Below are 20,536 nucleotides of genomic sequence, written 5' to 3'. Positions count from 1 at the left end.
TTCTATAAAGATATGTGAACATATTGTGCGAGAATTTGAATAACTGTAGCAGCTTTGGCTTGAGGATTTTTCCTGGGCACTCTGTTCACTAAGCGTTAATAATACACTACTTGGGACATGGCAATATGCCCAGGGTGGCTTGAAGATTTTGTTTTGGTCTGGTGTCCTTGAAGCAACCAATGCTACCAGCCAGAGAACCGGCTGTCATATGCTTCTAGATTCTTAAAATTGGGTTATGGGGTTAATGAGTAAGAATAACTGTTTATTAATGATGTCAAAACTTGAGGGGAAAATGATTGGAAATGATAACTCTGTTCTGTCATAGTTTATTAATGATGACAAAAAGATGAGCAAAAGGAAGTGAGATACATGTCCAAAACCAAAAATGATACGATCTATGTTTTGAAACATCCTGAATGTATCCCTGCTTACTAAATTCTGTATAAATAAAGCCTGTGAGAGATACAGGTTGTCGGAGCAGGACAAGCCATACTGAGATGCACTTCCTCTGTCCATCTCTCCTAAGACGAAACTAAGAAGTGTCCCGTGTCTGTTTCCTCCTGTGCCGGCTATTGCGGATATCCACCCATCTTCAGACCCTGCCCTCATCGGGAGCTGAACTCTGGCAATTTTCTTAAAGTACATGAATTTTTAACTATTGATACAGAATTCGAGAAGAATATATTTTATTTTTTCATAAAAGTTTTAACAAAAATATATTTTTTCCTTAACTTAAAAATACAGTTTCAGAAAGCAAAATTCAGGTTGTTATAGTTCATTACACATTTTACAAATAGTAGAGGGAAGCAGTCAATAGAAGTGTGTGAAGCAATGGAGCGCTCACTTCAGAAGCTTGACTCTGTCCTTCAGCACCTTAAAGGTAGGGTTCTTGCTAATTTTCTTGTTGAAGATGGCCAGGAGCTCTTCCTCTGACATGTGATTGTCGCTCGTCACTGCATGGTACTGAGCTATAACCTTTACAAAGAGAAACAGATGTCAGGTGGGGAGGCCATGTTGTAGATCTGCTTGGCAAATTTACCTATCAAGGCTTCTTTGGACATGAAGTATACGGAAAAAGGTCCAGATGTGGTCAACATTACAAAATAAAAGAAACCCAGAAGCTGGTCACACAAGCATGCCCTGCTTGTGGAGACCCAGAAGCTGCCCAGGTGTATACACAACTGCATGTCACACAACACTACAGAATCAAAAAGAAAGAGGAGCTGGCAAGATGGCTCAATGGAAGGGACTTGCCTTGCAAGTCTGATGACTTAGTTCAATCCCCAGGGTCCAAAATGGTGAAAGGAGAAAACATATCCCTACAAGCTGTCCTCACACTCACACTAGTAAATAACAATAAACTTTTTTTTTTTTTTTTTTTTAGGAAAAGCACCAGCAATCATTTACATCAGAGAGAGCAAAGTGCCTGGAAAAATCACTTCCAGTACAGTCAACTGTAGGCACTGCATGCAATCTTTAGATAGTCAGAGAGCCACCCTGGTGTGGCTGCAGGATGGATGGGCTTGTTCCAGTTGCACACGTAAGCAGCTCTGAATGTCTGTCTGTCTGTCTCTCTCAGTGATTCAGGTTAAACAACACACATATACATTTATAAACAACCCCTCCCCAGTTGTTCCATGCTTTATTTTGTTGCTGAATGTACCTTTTTCTTTAACTTTTTGACTGAGATCTCATTGTCTGGAGCCTGCTTTAGAACGGCTTTAATGGTCCCCTTCCAGTTAAATTTACCTGCAATACAAAGAATGATGCATAAGGCCTTTTGTTTTGTCTTGTCACCCAAAGAGCAAAGAAAAAATGTTTTCACATTTGTGTGCTTCCTGGGAAATAACATGACTCTCTCATGAACAAGACTCCCAAGCTCTTCACCAGTAATGGGGACCTTGGGGGGAACCAACTGTCTTTCAGAGCACTGTGTTCAGTGTAGAGAGATGGTCCCCTCAAGCATCATGGTAGGAATAGCCTCCTGGGAGAAAGGATCAACAGACACACTGTGCTGGGCATCCAAAGAGACCGTGGAGTGTGTTAGATACAGATGAGTAGCTAAGCCTGCTGCTCTTGCCTTTCCTGCTAGGTCTATAGCTGAATGCCACTCAGCACACCTAAGACAACATGGACAGGTGGTGACAGACAGACTGGCAGTGGCTCAGGGCCTGCCATGGGACAGGCTCTGTCTGCTCCACAGTCTAGATTTGGAGTCAAGAAAGCCAGTGCCCTCGGGGCTGGAGAGATGGCTCAGAGGTTAAGAGCACCAACTGCTCTTCCAGAGGTCCTGAGTTCAAGTCCCAGCACCCACATGGTGGCTCACAACCATCTGTAATGAGATCTGGTGCCCTCTTCTGTGTACATAATAAATAAATAAATCTTAAAAAAAAAAAAAAAAAAAAAGCCAGTGACCCAGGAGGCCACCAGGTACAAGCCAGTCCAGCCCACACCTACAGATTCAGCAAAGGAGCAGAGAAAGGGGAGGCCTGGCCTATCACCAACACTGACAGCACAACCATTAACTCTAGGCTAGTGTCAAAGCCTGTGTTCAACCATTGACCACTGCTGGCCAAGGAAGTTGGGGGCAGAATCTTGCCTTCTGAAGGCCGTGGCAGGGACAGAGACAGTGTCAAAGACAACAAAAAAATCTGAACTTTTGTCCATGTTGGTGGATAATGAATAAGAAGCTGCCTGGCTATGATGACAGCAGAGACCACAATGGGGGAACCCCCTTGGCAGTGACAAGGAGCAAGGATCTTGGACTTCCTCTACCTGGCAGGAGGAATACCCACCACAAAGGGTATAAGGTCTAGAGAAAGCCAGGTAAGTAGATAGTAGGCTGTGGGCACAGGCCTGTAATCCCAACTAGGGGGGCTAGGTAGAAGGATCACAAATTCAAGGCCAGCTAGCCTGGTGTACAGAGTAAGGTCAAGGCCAGCCTAGACAACTTTGGTAATTCTTTTGCCCCCTGCAGGGACGTGCCTGCCTGCCTACCTCTGGCGGGAGCATCTTTTCCCTACCCACACAGGATAAACCCAGGCAATGGTACCTTTCACTGGAACCTCATGGTCCTCAGCCTCTCCCTCCTCAGGCTGTCCTGGCGACTTCATCTTTTTCTTCTTGTAATTGGACTCAACTGTTTCAAGAGAAGCAAAAAGGGTTAGCTGCTTCCAGTCACAAAAGCCCAGCTTGGCATCAGCATGCCAGCTCCCTCCCCGGACCTCGTTCTGCAGGTTCTGTTAGATGCTTGATGAGATGAGCAACAGAAGGCTGAGAGGAGATGATCACACTATAAAATCAGTCATTTGGACTCATGGTCACTGTGAGATCAGCTGGACCCTAGCGCTTCTGCCCTTCTCCCTACCTGGTCCAGAATGTGAGGCCTAGCACATTTCCCTGTACCCCAACTCACAGCCCCACTGAGAACTCAGTGTGCCGGCTGAACACACACCTTCTGAGTGTTTTCGACGCTTCTGTTTTCCTGCCCCCGTCTTGGTCTGCCCCTCATCAGCATCTTCCCCAGGGCCCCCATTTCCATCTGCATCCTCTTCCGAGGCCTGCCCACCCCGGGCCCTCTTCTTTTCTGGTGGGCCGCTGGCCTCAGTGGCCTCCTCCCCACCAGCCTCCTGTCCAGCCTCCTGGCCCTTCTTGCGCTTCTTCGGCTTCTGGCCCTTGAGGTTTTCCTGGTGGTTTTCTGACTTCAGCTCCTTCTTCTCTTTCTTCCTGTTCTTCTGTCGCTCCTCCTTCCTTTCTCTCTTATTCTTCTTTGCCTCTCCTTGTTCTTCCGTGGTGCCATTTGTTTTCACAGACGGAATCTTAGTGGGGATCTCTGCAGGTGGCTTGGCCACGTGGCTGGGTGGCTGCTGATCTTGCTCCTGATGAAGTAAAAACAAGAATCATCTGAGTATGTGGTCTGGCCACGCCTACCGTCCATACTATACTGCTTATGACTGTGACACCAACAGCTAAAATTTAGCAATGCAAGTACAAAAGGAACATCAGCAGAAAACACCCCAGCTCACACCCCACTCTGGAACCCGTTTTCATGATATTAAAGGGTGAAGTGAAGCCAGCCTGTGATTCTGGCTCACTGTCACCCTTTATTTAGGTGAGGACAGAACAGTCTGGTGTGGGGTGTCATGTCAAGCAGGTACCCAGGAGCTACCACTTCACCTGCAGGACAGAGCATGTATAACTGCTGTTTGTGGTTGAGTCACCTGTAAGACAGAGTGGCTAGCTGGGCGGTGGCGGCGCATGCCTTTAATGCCAGCACTCAGAAGGCAGAGGCAGGTGGATCTCTGTGAGTTCGAGGCCAGCTTGGTCTCCAAAGTGAGTTCCAGGAAAGGCTCAGAGCTACACAGAGAAACCCTGTCTCGAAAACAAAAACAAAACAAAAAAAAAGACAGAGTGGCTAACACGAGAAAGGTATGCCCTGTGTGTAGTGCAGAGGACACAATGCAGTTAAGTGTTCTGTAAATGGGTACAGACAAGGGCACTGCACATCATCCTTCTCCAGATGAGATGGCCACCCTCAGCAGTCATGGACAGCTGCCAATGGGAAGAATAGGGAGTAAAATCTGTTAGGGTCTGAGTGCCTCTCGCAGGGGCAGGCACTGAAGGTTGGCTTTGGATCTGATGGAACCAGAAGTGGCAGAACCTCAAGATGAGGGGTCTAAGGAGGCTGGGTTATCAGGGATGCTGCCCTCAGTGAGTCAAGACCAAACCCACCCAGAACCTTGTTAGCTTCCTGCCAACCATGCCACTACTTCTCAAAATGCCCCCACCACACACTACCTGTGTCTGCCAGAAGCTGAACAGATGGAACCACCTCATTTTAGACTGCCAACCTCCGAAAGTGTGAGCCAATCAAGCCTCTTTCCTTCACAAAGAGCCCAGCCTGAGGTCATTGTAGCCCACAAATCCAAGGCATTGCATGCACTGTGCTGCCTACTTCAGTACTTAGTAAGAATGGGCAGCAGGGCCCATGCAAACAGTTCCCCTTTCTGCTATATTCCGACCTTGATCTCTCAGATGTATGGGGACAGTGCACTGAACTGCCTGTAAGCTGTGGGCCTCTGCAGAGGGAGGGAGAGGAAGGGCTAAGGCTGCCTCAGCTGCTGGAAGCCTGGCTGAGGCACCCACAAGCATGACGGCAAGTTCCACTCCTCAGTCGCTTCCAAATGACATGGACAGGTTACCCAGCCAGTCCTCTCCGCAGTGCCCAAATGAAGGCAGAGCAGCGCTCCCTTGCTGCCCTGACTCAGTGCCTGGGAGGGCAGCGCGGGAAGCAGACCAACTAGCTGCTGAGGAGTTCTCAGAAGCCGACAAGGCTCCCGGGGAAAAGAGGCTTAATGTGAATACAGAAACGGACCCAGGAGGAGGAAGGGAGACATCCTTCACCCTTTTCCTATGACTGTCTTCTTCTGGTAAGTTATTAAAATGTACTAGCCAGCTTTCCACTGCCATAATGAACATCTGACTAGCTTAGAAAACATTCATCTCAGCTGATGATTCTGAAGGTTCCTATCCAAGACTGAGAAGCTTTGGGTCCCATGCAAGGGCGTGGCAGGGTAAACCACTCATGGCATAAATCAGAAAGCAAAGAGAACAAGGAAGAGGCTGAGGTCTCAGCACCCCCTCAAAGGCATGTCCTCAATGTCCTAACTTCCTCTGGCCAGGATCCACTTGCTAAAAGCTCCACACCTCCCAACAGTGCCAGAAGCTGAGGATGAGCCTTCAACACATGGGCCTTTGGGGACATTCAATACTCAAACAGTAACACGTGACCAGAGTGCCGGAGCCTTCAACTTCCCTTCTACTAAGCTTAGACTCAGTCTCCAGCTGGTGTCAAACCAGCACACAGCTGCAGGATGGAAGGCACACAGAAGTTCTTAGAGATTCAGGCCTTCCCACTTCAGACCCTGCTCCCGTGCGATGCCTTGCCCAACTCCTCCGCAGCAGAGCACCCCCTTTCCTCTCGGCTCATGCTTTTTGCCCTTCACAGCACTAAGACTTGGCTTATATGTAACCCCTCATCCACTGCTGTTTCTACCACCCTAGCTCCACGGAGGCAGGAACATCACCTGATGATGGCTGCACCCACAGCAGCCCCTGCTAATGGACACGGGAGAAGCTGTACATCAGAAACAGAAAACTCCACTCCTGCTACACCTGCAGTCAGCTCCACTCCTGCTACACCTGCAGTCAGAGGATATGCCTAAGCCAAGGCTAAACTGAGCCAGAGGCCCTTTGTTCTCTAGACAGTCACTGGGCAGAGGTATTGGGGGGAACGCTGCTGTAACCAGCAGCTGCCTAGCTGTCAGAACGCAGCAGGAGTTGACTGCTCATTCTCTTCAATTTTTCATGAGTTCGTGAATTCCAAAGAACTAGAAAAAAAGTCAAAACCCCACATCTGAATTAAGCAATTTCAAATCTTTGAATTTTTTTGTGAAAATAACAAACAACCTTTTAAAATTATATGTCACATTCATGTCCATTAAATGATAAACGGTTTTAAGATTTCAATGGTCCATTCTGTGTACTGTGGAGACAAGTGCAAGATATACCATAAAGGTGAGTTTCCTGCTCAAACTAACTTTCCTTTTTTGTGTGTGCATAGATACAGGAACACTCACTTGTGTGTGTATGTGTGGAAGCCAGAGGTCAACATCAGTATCGTTTAAAGCCACTTCAGGGTCTCTCACAGAGCCTGAAGCTGTTTATTTAATTTAGGCTAGACAGATTGTCTAACAAGTCCTTGGGATCCACCTCTCTCTGCCTCATCACCAGGATTACAGACAAGTACCGCCATGCCAATGGTTTGTATGTGAACACCGGGGATCCAAAGTCAGGTTCTCATACCTGTGCAGCAGCACTAGACTAATCAGAGCACCTTCCTGTTTTCAAACCACCAAAGTTCCCAAACAGGATGGACGTGGGTAGCTGGAAATGGACAATGGAACCAACAACTTGGGTGAAAATAGCAAGCCTAGTCCCATTCCTATGGTGCAAATGCTCTCCCTGTCTGTAGCAGAAGCCGCTCAGGCTGACCGACCATCGACTAAATACCCACAGGAACACTATAACATGCAGGGGGTCTGGGACCCCACTCTGGCTGAAAGATGGGATGCCCTCGGCCTGTTTATAAATTTCTTTCACAGTACCAAGTCACTCCTAGACATCTGAAGTCTGCAATAAGTAAGGAATAATAAAAAGTATATAACTGCATGGATGTTTTAGATTAGGAAACTGAGGATCTGAGGCTAAATAATGTGACCATAATCCAACACACAGAGCACAGCTGAGTCTACAATCACGACAGCCAGACATCAAATCCTGGACTATTCCCATTCTCCCAGCCCACAACTGTGCCATTCATTCCATAAAAAATTGGTCCCACTGCCAAGCATGCAGGCCGAATGGTGCTCCCAGCTCATTCCTGCCAATCAAGGAGAGAGCAGAGGCTCTGTGGAAGTGCCCTCTCAGCCTCCACACAGCACACCTTCCATTATTCCCAGATGTCTGTCACACTGCGATTGCACAGTGGAGTGGACTCACACTGCTGGACGCTTCAGAGAAGATGCTCCACACCTGCTCCAGAACAGAGTCGCTGTGCACTTTCAGGCTGTTCCTCATCCAGTTCTGTAGACACAAAGAGAAAGCCACTGTCCCCTCTGACAGGTCACTGATGGACCACACCCTGGTTTGGGAACATCATTTAAATCCATACCTGAAACTTTGCCTTTTTTCTGGGAACATTGTCAAAAGCACTGATTTGCTGCAAAAGTTCTCGAACCTTAGGGCTGACATTGGGTTTCTTTATTAATTCATTAATTTTCTATTTAAAAAAAGAAGAAAATAAACAAGTGATATATTGGCATGACCCAAGGGCTCTTACCTTTGAAGCCAAGATTCTATATTTACATCTATGTGTAATGACAAATATTCTCCGATTCCACACAGCACTGAAGTCCTGGCCAATGTTATTACGCAAGAAAAAGAAGCCAAAGCCTTCCTAACAGAAGGGACAAAATCAGGTCAAATATCCACAGGCAGTATTTGAAGGAATGTGGTCTCATATGTAGAAAGCTCTAGAGGAGGCAACCAGTTAGAACTAACACCTTGTTCAGCAGAGCAACAGAATACATAATCAGTTCTTAAAAAGCAAGCTGCATTTTTATACACCAACAAAAAACAGTTCAAATGTGAATGTTAGGAGATTCCATTTCCAATATAACATAAAAAACAGACTAATCAGAAAAGCCACAACCAAAGAGGTGAAAGAATTACGCACTAAACACACTGTTACAAGAATCAAGGAAGGCATTAATCTCATGGGCTGAGACAACATTAAGATGCCAACCTGAAAGTCCTGGCAAAGTCCAGCTGTACGTGTGGTCTAATTCACATGGAACCCTGAGGGACTCCAAAGGACAAAAACAATCTTGAAAAATTAAAAGGTTAGTTTTTTTTTTTTTTTTTAAATTCAAAATTCACTACAAAAACACAATGATCCAAAGAGTGTGGTACTGCCACAAAGACCACTGGAAAATGCAGCAATAGGGTTTTTGAAAAGGATGTCAAGACCAGTCCATGGAAGAATGGACCCCCTTCTGAAAACAGTGGAGCCTTACATGGAAATTGGACTCTTACCTTATGTTACATAAAAATAACCACAAATGGATCAAAGATCTAAACATAAAATCTTAGGGAAAAAGTTTTCAAGATATCTAATGTGGTAATGATTTCTTACACATGACACAGACATTAAGGACCAGCAGGAAGGCTCAATGGGGAAAGGGGATGTGTGGAGATCTGAGGACAACTTGTATCCATCACTTCTCTCCTACTATGTGAGTCCTGAGGATCAAACTCAGCCAGCGGACCTGGTGGCCAGCACCCGTATCCTATAGGGCTGGGCATCCTGATGGCACTATACACATCTTAAAGGTTTCTGCAGCTTCTCAACTGGGCAGCTACTCTAAATTCTTCATGAGGTCATGCCAGGAGTATGCACCTTCAGAGAAACCAACACCCCAAGTTCATACTCACACTCTGCCACTCAATGGGGGAATTAGTAATTTGATTTTTAAGAAAATGCAGTCTCCACAAAGGTGACACCTGTCCAGCGATCTCCCCTTCTTTCAAGTCGGAGCTCAGCACTCTTGTAAATATTTTCACTTTATTTAACTAGAAAATTCCTTATACTTGCTAAATTGTTTACTTTCTTCAGATGTGACAGACTAACATAGCTTAAACTGTAGGGTCTCTACCACAGGGAGCGCACCTGTACCCGCTTTAGTTCCTGTTTACAGACAAAAGAAAGCTAGCAGGAACCCTCGAATATTGTGAGGGCAATCTGTAACCACATCAGCCAAAGACAAACAAGAGCACAACTTTATCTTTCTCAAGTGTTCGGACACTTGTGCTCCACCCTAAGGCACCCTGTCACCGGGGCTTGTCTGCATAAATGACACCTATCACCGAAGCCCCAGAAGGAAGCAGGTGTGGAAAGTGACAGTCTGGACAGAGACCCTTACCTGAATCCACGCCTGCTGCTTTGCGTCACCTTTGTGCGTCTTGGCCTCATAGTCTCTGCCTCCGTACTTCTGACCTTCACTGATGCACTTCACGTGGCTCTTATAGTCATCGCCCCTGCAGAGAGACCCAAGTCTCACCACTAGGCTGACAATGTGCTAGTGGCACCCAGACAGCACGCTGCTCACCATTTGTGGCTTCCCGCACCCGGCCAGCTGCGCAAACTGCCTAATTCCTATCCTCATCATTCTGCTTACTTGTTGCCTTTCTCAAAGCAACGGGAGCTGACAGACCCATAACAAAGTACACTGAGTCCCTTATTCTGAGTGCTCACTTCCTTGCACTGGATAGTGGAAGCAAAATGCCAGCCAGGAAGCTGAATGATCACATTTTCTCTAAAAACGCATTTTTTTTAAATGGTGCTGGGAATTGAATCTAGGGCCCCATAGCAGACAAGAGGTCTGCCATTGAGCTATAAACTATATGCTCCCAAATCTGTGTGTGTGCTAAGGACAATTTGGGGGAGTCATTTATCTCTTCACCTTGGTCCTGAGAATGGAACTCAGATGGTCAAGCTTGTAGGGCGGGTGCTTTAAAACCCACTGAGCCACCTTGCTAGCCCCAAACTCTCTAACCAACAGATCGCGTCCCTTCGGTCTTCACTTAACAAGTCCTTAAAATGAAAGGGCACTCCCGAAGAGTCACACCAGTTTAGTCGGCAGACCACAGGTCTCCTTCTTGGTCTCTGTCCTTCTATACGAGGATCTTCAGGAATGACCAGAACTTACCAGAAATCCTTCCCACAGTCAATGCAGGAAAGACATTCACAGTTTCTGCAGACAGCGACGTGCTTCTCCACCTGTACTTTCTTCACTGATTCACCGCATGCATTGCATGTAAAAAATACCATTTTTGGTTAAATATTCTGAGACAGGTTTGAACTCTTGCCCTAAAAACCAAAACAAGATAAAGGTAATTATAATAAGCTGAAACTCCTCCCAATAAATGAATTCCACAGTAAGAAGAGCAGGCTCAAAGCTTACCAGTAATCGTGGAAAAGTACCCTACTACCAGTGTCAGGAAAACCCTCAGTGTGCTCAGCACAGGCCAGGAACTATGCTCAGAATCGAATGTATAGAGCCTTCGCAACAAGCTTACTCAGAGACACAGGGAGTAAGGAGCTTGCCCAGGACAGCGTAAAGGGATTTAAACCTGGCAGATTGGCATTGGCAGCACAGATAAAGCTTTCACTAATGATCTTAAGCACCCCTCCCCCTACATAAAATGTACAAAATCAAAGAGGTAGCCAGCGCCACAGTGCAGGTGTGCAGTGCGGACTGTTACTGCTACTGCAGCAGCAACAAAGCAAGGCGGCAAGCAGTGGAGCTCAGCAAGTGGAAAAGCTAAAGAACAATTCCAATGTAGACTAAAAATGACTCCTACATGCACGGTGATGGGGTCACAAATAAACTGAAGACATCCTTTTGGCCTCAGTGGACAGGGACAAATGAACACGTTCCATTAGGCCTTCTGTACATCAGGCAGGATGAAAAGTTCCCAAATCCAGGTATGCCAGCCTCCCTAAGTGCACCCAGCACAGACGGCATCTGCACACACACAGCCAGTTCACACTGCATGCATGCTACTGTACTCTGCAAACAGATTTCTCAAGTGCTACAAATGCCACAGTAACTTTCCATGCCTACATAGCCTTTTAATCACTGGACTCCAAGAGAGCAGAGCTCTTCTTACTAAAATGGGCTTTGTTCAGTCCAAATCCTGAGAGCTGCTTAACCCAGAACCCTCCTCCCTCAGTATGAAATGAAGCTGAGGAGCAAGTGAACACACAGGACTTGCTTCCCTGTGTCTTGTAAGAACTCCTCAGCACCAACAAGCTGCACTTGGTTTACAGTGAATTCTCATGCATGAACCACCATTCCACCCCCACCCCCGCCAGTGCTGGTGAGATCATGCCAAAGCAAGAACAGGAAGGACTGTTTTCTTCCACTGAGCCCTGAATGGAAATGTACACCCAGGTGAACAAAGTCCCCCTGCCTTGTGGGGCACTGTTGAGACACTGGTGCATCTTACATACTAGATACAAACTGCAGGTCCTTAACACCAATGTGCCTCCTTCCTTAGCTTTCCAACAGCTGATCAGCAAGGGGAGGCACGTGGACGGCTACAGTCTGGCACCAACGGTCATACGAAGCATCCAGGACCACTCTAGGCCATGCAAGTGATGTTGTCTAGTCTGGTTTTTTGTAAAGACATGCGACAGTAACAGCTCAGGAAGCTGGGACCATGTTTAATGTTTCCCACAGCCTGGCTTCTGAGATGCTTACCATCACTGTGCACAAGGCAGATAGAGATGGAGCTTTTTTTAAAAAAAATTTATTTATTATGTACACAGAAGAGGGCGCCAGACCTCATTACAGATGGTTGTGAGCCACCATGTGGGTGCTGGGAATTGAACTCAGGACCTCTGGAAGAGCAGTCAGTGCTCTTAACCTCTGAGCCACCTCTCCAGCCCAGATGGAGCTTTGTTTGTTTGTTTGTTTGCCAGGCAGCAAAGGCAGCAGTTCTGCTGCACAAGTGAGAAAACTCGGAGCTGACCTCAGCTGTCACCTAGACCGGACATTCTTACAGATTTATGTAAGAACAAGACACAAGTCGCTGATTAGATACTAAGAAATGGACTGCTATCACAACACAGGAAGCAGCTGCTGCGATTAGCTAAAGGAGACACACACACACACACACACACACACACACACACACACACACACACACACACACACCAGAGAGCACTTCCACAATGAGGCTGACAAAGAAAACCACCCCTCCAACCTCCACCACTGAGGACTGCTGTTTCTGGCCAAGGGAGGATCGGGCACGCTTCAGCAAACCCTGAGAACCATGGGTCTGTTGGTCGGGAAAGACCAGAATGAAAGGCCCCGAAGGGCACTGGAAACAAGACACAGGAAGTGGCAAAAGTGGCGTGCTACAAAGTATGCTTACAGCATCTATACAGAACAGGTCCTTACGGTCAGGGTACAGTGTGTGTGAACACCAACTACAGTGTGTGTGAACACCAACTCAGGGGGAAGGTTGGAATCAGGCCATATGTCCAACTGAAACATCAGTCTGGAGCCATACTCAACTGCTTTTCTATCCCCATGATAGGAAAGGGGAAACAATGTGTCCACCTGCTAGGCTAATGAGATAAGGAGCTTATTCATGATCCAGGGAGGCCAACCCAGCCCCAAGGGTCACCTTGGCTGTGCAGCACATCCAATCTGGGGAAATACCTTTCATTTATGAGACGTATGCAGCACATACTACAAAGAACGCTAAGGCTCACATCACAAAAGCCAGCTCCACTGAGCATCCAGCAGGATACTAGTTTAGTCCAGGCTTCACAGCATCCCCAGTATGAAGGCTACAAACTGTGACCAGAACCCTGGGTAAGTGAAGCCAGCAATGTCCTGTGAGGTTTCCACTGCTGTGATAAATGCTGTGACCAAGAGGTACCTGGCAAGGCCACAGGCCAACCTCAGAAGTTGCCCACCTCCTGTCTCTCTCACTTTCTTTCTTTCTTTCTTTTTCTTTCCTTTCTTTCTTTTTTTTTTTTTTTTTTTTTTTTTTGAGACAGGGTTTCTCTGTTTAGCTTTGGAGCCTGTCCTGAAACTTGCTCTGTAGACCAGGCTGACCTTGAACTCATGAGATCCATCCATCTCTGCCTCCTGAGTGCTAGGATTAAAGGTGGTGTGCACCATCCCACGCCACTCCCATTTTCTTTTTTTAAAGATTTATTTTATTAAGTCTATAAATGTTTTGCCTCTATGTATGTGCCTAGTACTCAAAGAGGTCAGAAGAAGGCACTGGATCTCTTGGATTTGGGGTGCTGGGAATTGAACCCAGGCCCTCTGAAAGAGCAGTGAGTATTCTTAATCACTGAGCCATGTCTGCAGTTGGAGGGCTTGCTGTTTAGACCAGGCTAGCTGGCTAGTGAGCTGCAGGGATTTATCACCATGCCTTGCTTCCCCCAGTCCAGACAGAGTTTCTCTGTGTAGCTTTGCGCCTTTCCTGGAACCTACTCTGTAGCCCAGGCTGGCCTGGAACTCACAGAGATCGCCTGCCTTTGCCTCCTGAGTACTGGGATTAAAGGCATGCACCACCATTGCCTGGCAACCTCTTCTCTTTCTAGTTAGCATATCTCAGGTATTTCATTACAATCATTCAAAATAGACATGTGCAGAAAATTGGTATGAAGGAGTGGACTTGTTATTATGTTTGAAAATATGGAGGCAGCCTTGCTTTTTAACCTGGGTTCTGGGCAAGAGGATTCAGGTCCTCATGCTTGCGCAGCAATCATTTTACAGACTGGATTATCTCCCCCATTCTTAGCATACTTTTAAACTTATGCCCACACACTGATTAGATTTTCTCTAAAAACAGCACATCTTAAAGGCCAGGCTGGCAACTCCAGCACAAGATCCAGTGAGTAAGACACTGCTCCCTTTAAACTTCAGATTCTCCTTATCTATGAAATAGGGACTCAGCTGGGCAGTGGTTGTGCACGTCTTTAATCCTAGCACTTGGGGGGCAGAGGCAGGAGGATCTCTGAGTTCAAGACCAGCCTGGGCTACAGAGCAAGTTCCAGGACAGCCAGGGCTGTTACACAGAGAAACCCTGTCTCAAAAAAACAAACAAAAAACAAAAAGAATAGGACCTCAACGCACTATACTAGACATAAGCCCCTTCCAGAACTCCCAGAAACCACAAGTGCAGTGCAAGACAAGAAAAGACAAACACACATCTCTCTACCCTCCTGGGACCTGAGGGAAGACCACGAGTCAGGTACCTGTTTCCATTGAAGCTCATAGAATCCAAGCTATGCTTCTGCCTTGCAGTTCGAGCCTCCCCACTACAGCCTCACCTGAATAACTACATGTGTTAGGTACTATGGTAGACACCAGGAGTCTGGCACAATTTGAGCAAACCCGTGTCCTAGGCCCTCAATGGCTAGAAGTTAGGCTTGCAGGCAACACACACCCCTCACCTCTCTCTCCTAGGCGTTAGTTGCTGCAGGAAAATCCTGACATTTTCTGAGCAACTACTATATGCCAAGCTCTCTAGCCCTGTAATCATCACACACACCCCAAGTCAGGTTCTCTAGCATCCCTTCTGAACAGACGTAGAGCCAAGCACAATAGAGTTAAGTAGCTTGTACCTAGTTGGAGATTTGGGGATTTGCACGCCCTTCTTAGGTCTTTGGTCTTCTGTGCTCCGGGAGCCCTCAGGGCCCTCCTCAGGAAGAACCTTCTCCCCATCAGGCAGCAGGTCTGCAGCCCTGTGCTGTGGGGACCAACCATGCCATCTGGCCGGCCCCGACAGACTCTCTGACTAAAAACCGGGACGCAATTTCTCTCGGAGCTCAGGACTCCAGCCTTTGCCCGCGAGCGGGTCCGCAAGGAAGGCGGCCACGCCACCATCGCCCTCCTTCCAGGCCCCGGGCTCCAAGCCGCCGTCCTTACCTCTCAGCAGACTCCGCCAACGGTCTTAACCGGCTGCCGGGAGCACGTGGAGCCGCAGCAGCCCAGCGCAGCGCTGCCACCGGCTCTCCTAGCTCACCCGCGTAGAACTCACGCCCGGGCGGCGCGCGCCAACGCGCATGGGCATCGCGGCCACGCCCCGGACGGAAGTGACGGCACCGGAAGCCGCCGATGAGCTGCAGAGGGGGCGTTGTCGGAATGGTTCCGTGATGGTTGCAGTCTTGCAGTTGACGCCGAGGGTCTGACGGGGACGAGGGACGAGAAGGCGGCCGGGCGGGAGCGGCCTCCGGTGGTAAGGCGACCCGGGACTCTGGCCTCGCGCGGGCTGCGGGTCAGCGCGGTTGGGATGCGCGCGGGCCTGCTGACAGCGCGGTGTGGCGCGCCTGGCCGAGCACAAAGCTAGGCTCCAGACCTGGGAGCCCAGCCTCCTTCTTGCTGTCACCCTTGCTGCGGTCTGCGCGGCTCTTGGTGCCTGCGTCGCCCCAAGAGAGGAGAGGCGCGTATGATCTGGCCTCATCGCCGCGCGCCGCCTCCTTCACCACGGGGCCATCTGTGCCTTGGCGTCCCATCTGTAGAACGCGATTACTGCAGCGCTTACTCCTCGGGACCTTTGGTAGGACTGATGAGTCGGTGCAGGTCAGGTGCTGAGCGGGTATCTGCAGTTGAGTAAGTGCTCACTAAACATTAGCTGTTGTCAGCCCCTAAGACAGCATCTGGTGTATGATAGTGGTCACTTTTTGTTGCTTAAATGAGTGAATGAAAGTCAAACAGGCTATGAACAGTATTCTGAGAAACAACCCTCGGGTGGGCATTTGTCGGTGACAGGGAGGTTTCCCTCTTTCTGCTTATGGAAGGACACCTTTCAGATTGGAACAGGGCTCATCTTAATGGGCTCTTGTTAACTCACTTGCCTTATTGAAAGTCTGATCTCTACAGGTAATCAAGTTCTGAGGATCTGGAGAATGCGGATGGCATACATAAAGAGGCCATTTTGGTGACATGCACTTGTAATCCCAGTATTGGGGAGGTGGAAATAGGTGGGTCCCTGGGATCAGTGAACCTCTCTTCTGAGTAAGAGACCGTGTCTCAAAAACGAAAGTGGGGGCTGGAGAGATGACTCGTTAGTTAAGAGCACTGGCTGCTCTTCTAGAGGTCCTGAGTTCAATTCCCAGCAACCACATGGTGGCTCACAACCATCTTAGTGGGATCTGATGCCCTCTTATGGCATAAAGATGTATATGCAGATTGAGCACTCATTCATAAAATAAATGAATATATCTTAAAAAAAAAAAAAAAAGAAAGAAAGTGGACAGCCCCCGAGGAACAATACCTCAGGTTGGCTTCTGGTCTTCACACATGTGCACCCATGTATACACAAAACATTCACTCATATCTGCACATACATACAGAAAAAGAAATAAAGATAAGCACAGTAGTTACCAACTCCTGAAGACCTTTCTAAAGCTTGATATAAAAAGCCCCAACAGAAAATGTCCCACAAATCATCTGCTGGTGTTAACTACTTGGCAGAATCACTACTAAGCAGAAGGGCCTTTGCTTTGGGACCCTCTAGGTTAAATTCCATTAAGGCCCCTTTTCCCTTGAGAAGCCTCTCTTCATTCACATCATCCAAGCTTTTTCTTCTGTTTCTACTTGCCTTCCCCCCCTCCCCCGGAATTTCTATTGTTTGATGTCTTTCACATTGATCTTTCTACTGTCATATTCTTTTTTTTTTTTTTTTTTTTTTGATCTGAGGATTAAACCCAGGGCCTTGCTCTTGCTAGGCAAGCGCTCTACTACTGAGCTAAATCCCCAACCCCTACTGTCATATTCTTGATTTAGATTTTAGCTTGCTGAATTAGAAGGAACCCTACATTCCTCTAGTTTCATGTGGTCACTCCATCCCCAAACTACACGCTGAGGACTATAAAGCCCCAGACACATGTATCCTGCATATTGGGCATTAACAGCTTAGATGCAAGATTGTAAAACATCGTGAACTTCTGTCCTCCAGGGTTCTCCCATTGTGCTATAAGCCTGTATTTAAGACCTCCTCCCTCCTTCAATAAACGGCATTCAAAAAAAAAAAAAAAAAAAAGGAAAGAAATTGAAGACAGTGATGTTCTAAAACAGGAAGTGGGAAGTGGTAATAGTGTCATGGGCCTATGAGGATGCTGGACTAAAGTCTATCAAATTGTGCAAACAGGAAAATTGTATACTATGTGAATTATCTGTCAATAAAGATCAGACACTTACAGATGTCAGAGCTATGGTGACCAGTGAAGCAGGTGTGGGCCAGGTCTTTATCTCACAAAGACCATTGCTTTTGCCAGCTAGGTTGCTCCCCCGAATAGTCCATTCTGCTGTGAACTTATCAGTGTATCAACCTATTGAGGAAATTTATACTCTCATATCCACCTGCCTCGCATCTGAACTCTGTTGCACCAAGGAAAGATTACTATAACTTAAATTAACCTATTTCTATTCATCTATGTGCTGTCACGTGGTTCGTGACTTTTACCTCTCCTCTTGCATGTCCTGCTTCTTCTATGCCTTTCTTCTTCCCAGAGCTCTCTGAAGTCTCGCCTAAACTCTTCCTGCCTAGCTATTGGCATTCAGCTCTTTATTAAACCAATCAGAAGACACCTGGGCAAAGACACATCTTCACAGTGTACAGAAAGATTATTCTACACCAAGGGTGAGGGAAGAACAAAGCTTGGAGCAGCTTGATTTTTGTAGCCAGTCCTGGGCCAAGACTTCTAGAGTCTGACCCAGATCATTTTACTTTAACTGTATTTAAGTACAGCACAATTTTGGGGGGAAAAAGTTTTCTGATAACAATTAACTCAGTCCCAAGTGCACAACTAATTTAAGGCATGTTTATGTTGAGATTCTTTTATATATATATTTTTGAGATGGGGTTTCCTTGAACTCACAGAGATCTGCCTGCCTCTGTCTCTTGAATGCTGAAATTAAAGGCATGCACCACCACCAACTGGCACATTGAAATTCTTTACAAACTACACCCGGCTTCTTTTGCAAAGATGGGTACAGTTAACTCAGAGGTAGTGCCCAAGATTTAGGGTCTAGGGAGATTGACTGAGGTAAACATAATGCCTGTGGGTGTCAGGACTGACCTGGTCCTAAGAGTCATAGACGTCACTTAGGCTGTTGTACAAATGACATCTCTCACAAGGATGAGTTTTATGGCTTAGAAGTAGTGCTCAAAGTTTTAAGGGGAAAGGATCTGGGATAAGTAAAACATAAATTCTGGAAGATATGGTCAGGGCCTGGTTCAGCAGGTAGCAACTAGGTTGTAAACTACATTTCCCCCTAGAATTCCAGGAAAACAACTAAGCCTCTCATTCCGTTGAAGAAATAAGCTGTGTGTTTAACTTTCCTGGCTTCTCCAGTGCTTCACTGTGGGCACAAGGCCATTTTGTCCTCTACGGTTTAGTGCACCAGCTTGCCATTTGGATCCTCAGTGTCCCCTGTTCCTCCCACTGTGTTTGGATGCCAGAGGCTGCATCTGATTTCAGCTGTAATTGTCCCATTAGCTGTGCACCGCCCTTACTAGAACTGAAGCTTCCAGGACCCCTGGTGTGCTCTACTCACTGATGGTGCCCTAGAATATAGTACATAGTAGTCACTCAGTAGGTAGATGGGGAATAATAACCAGGTTTTCCGTCTCCTTCCCAGAGTCAGTTGTCATAAGGCATGAAGCTCAGTGTCATCTGTCCTCTGCCTCTCTAGGATGCCATCTACTATGCAGCCATACTCTGAAGCCTGGCAGGTTCCTGCCCTGGAGGTCCCCACACCAGCTGGTCACAGACCCCAGTAACCTGCACATCCCATTCTCTTGCTTCCTCTATGTCTGTGTGAGAGGCACATAGGCACATCTAAGTGGATGTGGTGCTCTGTGATACTGCTTTGCTCTCTGTCTGGTGATGGTAGTTATTTTAACGTGTGTCTTACCTCCCCAGATAGGTTCCTGACTCTCTCCATCTTTGAATTCACTGACCTATGTATAGGTTCTGTGTTGTTGCTATAACAAGTAGCTGACACTAGCAACTTAAGGAAGGGTTTATCTTGTCTCATAGTCTGAGGATGCGGTCCATATGGAGGGAAGGCTTGGTGGCAGGAGCGAGAAGCAGTTGGTCACATTACCTCTGCAGCCAGGGAGCAGGGCGATGCATGCTACTGCTTGGCTGCTTTCTCTCTTTTATTCGGTCTGGAACCCCAGCTTATAGGATGGTGTCACCCACATTCAGGATGGGTCTTCCCTGCTCATTTAAGCCTTTCTAGAAGTGCCCTCAGACAACACCAACAGGGGTGCATCTCCGGGATTCTCAATCCCATCAAGTTGAAGGTCAAGATTAACTATCACAAAGTGTTCAATAAGTATGGGTTTGATCTTAGCTGGTTGGCTTTTTTTTTTCCTTTATGCTTGTTTGTGTATATGTACTTTCATTTTTAATTTGGCATATTCATAGTTGGCCATAAAAGAAATGCACTCTTATCACAGCCGCCTTCTAGGTCAGCAGACTCATGTGCTTTGGGTTTCACATAGCTAATGGCTTCCATAATGGATCAGTAAGAGGAGACATTTCCGTATTGCAGAGAGTGGGCTGAACAGCTCTGAGCTAGATGCTGCAGTTCAGTGGGTAGGTGTGTGTTTTAAGCTATAACTTTAATGCACCATGATAAAAGCCAAGAGCAGTTTGTGCTTTTGGGGTCCCTTTTGTCTCAATGGTGTTCTTGAGAGTCTCTTACCTACATTCTCTGCTGTAGGTCTCATGGTCCAGTATGGACCCTGTTGCCATTCACAGCTGCCACCTTCTCCAGCAACTGCGAGAGCAGCGGATCCAAGGCCTGCTTTGTGACTGCATGCTGGTGGTGAGGGGAGTCTGCTTCAAAGCACACAAGAACGTGCTGGCAGCCTTCAGCCAGTATTTCAGGTGAGTACCTCACACTGTGTCCTCCACTGTCTGGAGAACCTGTCAGGAGAGTACTGTGGCCGCGTTTCACTCTTCTCGGGGATTTTTCTGTCTTTCTCTTTGGAATTTAAACAAAGTAAGAATTTATGGGTTTTCTTATTTCTTTAAATACTGCCACTTTGTGTTTAGAGTAACCTGAAAGGAAAAGAGACTCTAGAGTATAGTGGGGATAATTGAAAAGAATTAGTTTCAGTATTCGCTCTTTTTTCACTTTTTCTGAATAAAATGATTGAGGGATTGATCTGGTAGGAATTTTGCTGCAATAAGACATTAGAGTGGAGAATGCCGGCTGTCCTTGTGCACATCTGCCATCCCAGCCCGTGGAGCCTATAGCAAGAGGATAGAGAGGTCCAGCCCAGCCAGGGCTCACAGGGATGATTCTGTCGGGAGAAAGAGAAAGAAGGCAGCAGAGAGAAAGTGTTCTGCATGCTTTTCCCCCTT

At 47.1% G+C, this 20,536-nt stretch overlaps 2 protein-coding genes across 2 annotated transcripts in view; one reads left to right on the top strand and one right to left on the bottom strand.

Annotated features, from left to right (window-relative positions):
* Positions 1-662: 662 nt before the first annotated feature.
* Positions 663-15,232, bottom strand: Lyar (Ly1 antibody reactive). Its single transcript, XM_036200130.1, has 9 exons — positions 15,081-15,232; positions 10,329-10,489; positions 9,543-9,657; positions 7,733-7,840; positions 7,561-7,644; positions 3,455-3,878; positions 3,053-3,139; positions 1,664-1,749; positions 663-975 (listed from the first exon to the last, which is right to left on the bottom strand). Exons 2-9 carry the CDS (start codon positions 10,448-10,450, stop codon positions 841-843), a joined length of 1,161 nt encoding a protein of 386 aa, XP_036056023.1. The 5' UTR covers positions 10,451-10,489; positions 15,081-15,232; the 3' UTR covers positions 663-840.
* Positions 15,233-15,282: 50 nt separating this feature from the next.
* The window catches only part of Zbtb49 (zinc finger and BTB domain containing 49), a 24,891-nt gene continuing 19,637 nt past the window's right edge, over positions 15,283-20,536 (top strand). The window contains 2 exon segments of the mRNA XM_036201154.1: positions 15,283-15,390; positions 19,890-20,056. Coding sequence (XP_036057047.1) covers positions 19,905-20,056 — 152 coding nt within the window. The 5' untranslated portion in view covers positions 15,283-15,390; positions 19,890-19,904.

Source organism: Onychomys torridus, chromosome 10, assembly GCF_903995425.1.
Source record: "Onychomys torridus chromosome 10, mOncTor1.1, whole genome shotgun sequence".
Taxonomy (NCBI): domain Eukaryota; kingdom Metazoa; phylum Chordata; class Mammalia; order Rodentia; family Cricetidae; genus Onychomys; species Onychomys torridus.
Note: the sequence above shows the minus strand (reverse complement) of the source record. Positions and strands in the feature narration are given on the sequence as shown.